This window comes from Oncorhynchus tshawytscha, unplaced genomic scaffold, assembly GCF_018296145.1.
Source record: "Oncorhynchus tshawytscha isolate Ot180627B unplaced genomic scaffold, Otsh_v2.0 Un_contig_1824_pilon_pilon, whole genome shotgun sequence".
Classification (NCBI taxonomy): Eukaryota; Metazoa; Chordata; class Actinopteri; order Salmoniformes; family Salmonidae; genus Oncorhynchus; species Oncorhynchus tshawytscha.
Window position 1 is genome coordinate 1,262,595 of NW_024609829.1, and position 7,117 is coordinate 1,269,711.

General features: G+C 42.9%; 1 protein-coding gene across 1 annotated transcript; it reads left to right on the forward strand.

Annotated features, from left to right (window-relative positions):
• The first annotated feature begins 231 nt into the window (after positions 1-231).
• On the forward strand, positions 232-6,668 carry LOC112255443 (adenosine receptor A1-like). The gene is made up of 2 exons (XM_024428426.2): positions 232-903; positions 4,423-6,668. The coding sequence occupies exons 1-2, from the start codon at positions 548-550 to the stop codon at positions 5,069-5,071; spliced, it is 1,005 nt and encodes a 334-aa protein (XP_024284194.1). The 5' UTR covers positions 232-547; the 3' UTR covers positions 5,072-6,668.
• The last annotated feature ends 449 nt before the right edge of the window (positions 6,669-7,117 follow it).

The following is a 7,117-nucleotide window of genomic DNA, read 5'->3' on the forward strand; positions in this document are numbered from 1 at the left end:
CACACACACACACACACACACACACACACACACACACACACACACACACACACACACACACACACACACACACACACACACACACACACACACACACACACACACACACACACTTATGATGGTATGTGGGGAGCTCGCTACTGTTCCAGAGGAGTGATGGGAGGTGGTGGTGCTGCAGACTGCTGCAAAGAGAACGAGGCCCCTCCCTTGTTTCAGAGAGAGCCTCTCTCCAAGAGTGAGAGCAAGTGAGGAGGAGGAGGAGTGGAGGAGAGAAGCAGGGGATCAGCCTGTCAGTCAGTCAGTGTGGAGCTAGAAGAGGACGCTGGACATTCATCTCCCCAGATGCTCTCATTGACATAGGGCCCACTCAATCAATGCCAGATCAGCGACAACCCACGCTTCTCTCAACAGCAGCAACTCAGAGGGACCACATAGAATGGAGGAGGACACAATGAAATTAGTTGAATCCATAGGAACAATTGAAGAAAAACCTCTTAAACCATTTCCATTCTGAGGCAAGTCAAGCGGAGATCTGAGGACTTTTAAAATGTTTTCCTTTCCCGGTATCCAGCCACGGGAGCATGTGGACATGATTTACATCTCCATGGAGACAGCCATCGCCCTGGCCTCTGTGCTGGGAAACGTGCTGGTGGTGCTGGTGGTTTGTGTAAACCGCGCCCTGAGAGACACCACGTTCTGCTTCATCGTGTCTCTAGCGGTGGCCGACATCGCTGTGGGAGCCCTGGTCATTCCCCTGGCTATAGTGATTAGTCTGGGGCTGAAGACTCAATTCTACACCTGCCTCTTCCTCGCCTGTCTGCTCCTCATCATCACCCAGGGTTCCATCCTGTCTCTAATGGCCATCGCCATTGACCGCTACCTCCGGGTCAAGATTCCCATCAAGTGAGTCCACTATATAGCTACCGGTTGCATGCTATTTATTGAAAAAAACCTGCCAAATTCATGACAAAAAACATACCTTAACTGAAATACATCACATGAAATACATTTATCTGGTCTGCAGCACCACCTGTCATGAAATTACAGAATATTCTGGGTTTTAAACTTTTAATAGAGGATTGTCCATAATGAGATGGATTTTGCTTGAGGGCAACAAATTAAGAATTTTACTGTATTCCTAGTGAGGACCATTTTCTGTTCATTCTAATTATACATTAACTTAGAGTGCCTTCAGAAAGTATTCACACCCCTCGACTTATTTTCCCACATGTTTAATTAAAATTGATAACATTTTGATTTTGTTTCACTGGCCCGCACACTATACCGCATAATGTCAAAGTGGAATTATGTTTTTGTACATTTTCACAAATGAATTAAAAACGAAACGCTGAAATGTCTTGGGTCATTAAGTATTCATTGCCTTTGTTATGGCACGCCTAAATAAGTTCAGGAGTAAAAATGTGCTTAACAAGTCACATAATATGTTTGTGTGCAATAATAGTGTGCACTCTGTGTGCAATAATAGTGTTTACATAATTTTTTATGACTACCTCATCTCTGTACCCCACACATCTGTTAGGTCCCTCAGTCAAGCAGGGAATTTCAAACACAGATTCAACTACAAAGACCAGGGAGGTTTTCCATTGCTTCACAAAGAAGGGCACCTATTGGTCGATGGTTAAAAATAGAAGAAAAAAAAGGCATTTAATATCCCATTGAGCATAGTGAAGTTAGTAATAACACGTTGGATGGTGTATCAATACGCCCAGCGACTACAAAGATACAGGCGTCTTTCCTAACTCAGTTGCTCAAGGGTTTCACCATGAGGCCAATGGGGACTTTATAACAGTTACTGAGTTTAATGGCTGCGATAGGAGAGAACTGAGGATGGATAAACAACATTGTAGTTCCCACACAATACTAATCTAAATGACAGAGTGAAATGAAGGAAGCCTGTACAGATGACGGAAGCTTATACAGAATAAAACAAATACAAAACATGCATCCTGTTTGCAATTAAGTAAAGTAAAACTGCAAAAAATGTGTTCAAAAAAAGTACATTGTGTCCTGAATACAAAGTGTTCTATTTGGGGCAAATCCAACACAACACATCACTGAGTACCACTCTTCATATTTCAAGCATGGTGGTGGCTGCATCATGTTATGGGTATGTTTGCCATCAACAAGGACTAGCAAGTTTTTGGGGGGATAAAAATAAACGGAACAGAGCTAAGCACAGGCAAAATCCTGGAGGAAAACCTGGTTCAGTGTGCTTTCCAGCAGATGCTCGGAGACAAATTCACCTTTCAGCAGGATAATAACCTAAAACACAAGGCCAACTATACACTGGAGTTGCTTACCAAGATGACATTTAATGTTATTGAGTGGCCTTGTTACAGATTTGACTTAAATCGTCTTGAAAATCTATGGGAAGTTTTGAAAATGTGTGATCAACAACCAACTTGACAGAGCTTGAAGAATTCTTTAAAGAATAATGTGCAAATATTGTATAATCCAGGAGTGCAAAGCTCTTAGAGACTTAACCAGAAAGACTCACAGCTGTAATCACTGCCAAAGGGTATTCTGACATGTATTGATTCAAGGGTGTGATTACTTTATGAGGCGCTGTATAAGTGGACTTTTTCAATGGCCTCTTTATATTGATGTGCGAGGGATACCAAGGGAGTATGCAGTAGCAATGTGCACTATATATACAAATGTATGTGGACATCCCTTCAAATGAGTGGATTTGGCTATTTCAGCCACACACGTTGCTGACTTGTGCATAAAATCAAGCAAACAGCCATGCAATCTCCATAGACAAACATTGGCAGTAGAATGGCCTTACTGAAGACCTCAGTGACTTTCAACGTGGCATCGTCATAGGATATCAACGTTTCAACAAGTCAGTTCGTAAAATTTCTGCCCTGCTAGAGCTGTCCCAGTCAACTGTAAATGCTGTTATTGTTAATCTGGGTTTGGCGGATGCTAGAAGAATGCTACCTGCCCCAATGCATAGTGCCAATTGGTTCATTGTTCAGGCTAGGCCCCTTAGTTCCAGTGAAGGGAAATCTTAACTCTACAGCATACAATGACGTTCTAGAAGATTTTGTGCTTCAGTTTGGGGAAGGCCCTTTCCGGTTTCAGCATGGCAATGCCCCGTGCACAAAGCAAGGTCCATACAGAAATAGTTTGTGTCTAGATGGGTGTGGCAGGACTTGACTGGCCTGCACAGAGCCCTGACCTCAACCCCATCGAACACCTTTGGGATGAATTTGAACGCCGACTGCGAGCCAGGCTTAATCGCTCAACATCAGTGCCTGACCTCACCATTGCTCTTTTTGGTGGCTGAATGGAAGCAAGTCCCCACAGCAATGTTCCAACATCTAATGGAAAGCCTTCCCACAAGAGTGGAGGCTGTTGTAGCAGCAAAGGGGGGACAAACTCCATATTAATGCCCATGATTTGGAATGAAATGTTGGACGAGCAGGTAACCACATACTTTTGGTAATGTAGTGTATCTGATGAGAATTTCTCTCAGACTGCGGAAAGCCATATATCTATGCTTAGTTGAATAGAAATCAATGGGCCAGACATTGAAAGCTTTCAAGTATATTAAAATGTTCTTGTCTGTCCCAAGGAGTGATTTTTAAGGCTGGTTCGTTTGGTATTTTTGGCAAAGTTCCTGGTGCATCTTATTTATTTGTATTGTCATGTGGACAGGGGACCAATCCCACTGGGTACACACTAGTTGAATCAACGTTGTTTCCATGTTATTACAATGAAATGACTTTGAACCAATGTGAAATAGATGTTGATTTGGCGTTTGTGCCCAGTGGGAACTTACTATTAAAGGGAACGGTTCCTTAATTTGGCTGTTTAATATTAAATTATCATACATTTGGTTTAAATTGTATTGGTTTCATAGTGCCACCTTTTATTTTCTCACATAAAAAATAATTAAATAATTTAAAAATCGGGAAAGAAATATAGATGTTTACATTTGCTTAGCTTTCAGTATTTTGCATCCCAAAAATCCATATCTTTGTCCTCAGGAAATTTGGTGACTCTTTATAAATCACCATCAATTCATAAATGAATGCATTGTGCTTCTGTCACAGAATACATTTGACACCCTGTTAGCTTGAGTGGCACTGAAGCAAATGGGTATAACAGTATGACAGTCCATACATTAATTTAATTCATAATGCAATAAACCGAGATTGTGCATCATTGTTATTCATACCATCTCATGCTTTGCTACTTATGACAACATGTACTTTAAAAATGCATCTATCAAGCATTTCACACAGATGGCTTATGAAAAGACATTTCTAGACATATTTGACTGGAGATTATCTGGAGTCTAAGCGAAACTTTATCTCCAACTGTTTTGCATGTTCCATGTTTGACTGTGTAGTTTTTCAAACTGACTTTGATCATTCCTCTGGTCCCCTTCAGGTACAGCATCATCGTGACCCAGAACAGGGCATGGGTGGCAGTGTTCCTGTGCTGGCTCCTCTCTGCCCTGACCGGGCTGGTGCCAATGTTGGGCTGGCACAACGAGCACACACATGGTAACCTCAGCACCACCAGTGATGACATAATAGTTTGCACATTTACCACGGTCATGCGCATGGACTACATGGTCTACTTCAACTTCTTCGGCTGGGTGGTGGTTCCTCTGACCATCATGATCGCGCTGTACGCTGAGATCTTCAGGGTGATCCGGAAGCAGCTCAACATGCGTGCAGAGGCCACTTGCGACACCAGCAAGTACTTGCACAAGGAGCTAAAATTAGCCAAGTCCCTGGCGCTCGTCGTCTTGCTATTCGCTCTATGCTGGTTGCCCCTGCATGTCATGAACTGCATCCTCTTCTTCTGCCCGGAGTGTGGGATGCCCAAGAGCGCCATGTACGTGGGCATCTTTATGTCCCATGTCAACTCTGCCCTCAATCCGCTGGTCTATGCCTTCCGGATACAGCGGTTCCGCGCCACGCTAGTCCAGATCGCCCGCCGCTGCATGCTGTGTAAACACAAGGAGACCAGCCCCTGCCCCAACCAGCCCAGCCCGCCACCCCTGTCTGATAAATCTCCAGTCCACCCTTAGCCAGGACCTTCATTGTTTCTATGCTTTTCCTGTGGAATAGTTGTGTTAAAGAAGTAGCCATAGTGCAATGATGAGGAAACTTGTGTTATGCAACCGTGTGATGAACCCTGGGATGAAGGAAACAGTACGTGGACACCCCCAATTACTGGAATGAACTCCAACAAAGAGCACTTCACTGAATTATGGAAACGAAATGAATTTATAATTGATATAGGCCCCACCTGGGAAAGACAATCCAGGAAAAAGGAAGACTTTAAATAAGAATTAGCCCAGCCCATATCTGTAATTTCACTCACTGATGCCAGCTGCAATGCATATTGAATAATTTGCTGTATATCGAGATCCTTGTCAAATTGGCCTGTAACACACTCATCCTCTTTCAGCTTTAGTGCCAAGGTAGTGGCATGTGTATGGGTGGGTTGCTGTTACCTTGCCAACTGTTTTGGCAAATGGCGTTGTAACAAAAATAACGATTTACAAGAGTTGGTTCAGTACTACTGTAAAATCCCATGCTTTCCCAGGAAGATCACTCAATATGCCTATATCTGTTTTACAGTCAAGCTATTGTCCATCACGGTCCACAAAGGAAATGTAAATCAAGACAATTCTCTGTAAACCAAGCTCCACAGATTATTCTAAAGAAGAACGCTGTTTTCAGGTGAACAGGTTCAACAATGCTTTGTTTGAGAAGAATGATCTGTAGTATTTTCTCCTGAGCTTGGTTGTGCCATAATTTTTATAACACTGACAGGGTGTTGGAAAACGCTCCGGGCATCTGAGTGAGCCCGATTTAAATCTAGAGTGAATTAATTACATGCAGTACATTATGGCTGTGTGATTTATACAACCCTGGAAAACCTTTATGCAAGCCTTTGTCAGTTCTGCTTCCTCATCAACTTGACCCTCACAAGGCACTTCCGTATAACTGATACACATAGGGGTAGGTGGTTGGAAAGAGAGTCTGGTGATATTGCATTTGCATTCAAAGTTAATAAATAATCACATCCTACTAATTACACACTAGCTAAATTGCTTGACAATCTGCATCATCAGCATTGTTTTATATGGCTATCGGAGTACGGAATTTTTTGAGATTCTGATATTACCTCCAAATGTTTCCTAAATGTAGAGATACTGAAAGCATGCACTGTCCTTGTTTATGATGTACTTCGACATCATCTTTATCACAAAGTACAAATACAGCTCTGACTGAGGAGCACGCGAAATGTGGGTTCAACAATGGGCAACCCACCACTTGGCAAAGCACGCCGCAGAAACCAATCAATCCTGAGCCCAAAGGGGGTTAACACCTGACCCCAGAGAGTGAAGCGGTGGACTCAAATAAAGAGAGGGCTCAGATCCTGCATGGATCTGTTAGAAATAGCTGTTAGAAATGGACAGTCCACACAGACGAAATACTTCATGACAGGACATGGGAGAGGTGACACTGAGGCAAGGGCTTGTGCAATTTGCTCCTGTCACTCATGTTGTCGGTGAAAGAGGAGACTGACCTGATTGACAAAAGCCAATTTTCCATGTTTAGTTCACACACACACACACACACACACACACACACACACACACACACACACACACACACACACACACACACACACACACACACACACATACACACACACACACACTCACACACATACACACACATACACACACACACACACACACACACACACACACAAACAAAATACAAGTATTCAGAAGGGACACTATAATTTTACAGCATCAATACTGCTAATCACCAGACACTTTGCATTATTCTTTAGTTTTGTGAATGTTGAAATCTTGAAATCCTGAGAGGATTTAGGGTGATGTGATTCATAGATTCACCCAATGGAGGACGTCTTAAAGAAATGTCGCAGGAAGACCAACCAGGAGAAGAGTACCTACTGCATGGACCCTTGCTTTCTTGTCTTTGTCATCTTCTTCCTCTTTGTGCTGTTTGGGGAGGTTATCTACAAAACGTGGTGGGAGTCAAACGAGTGTAAGCTTAAGCCGTTTATGATCGACTTTGCCACATACCTCTTC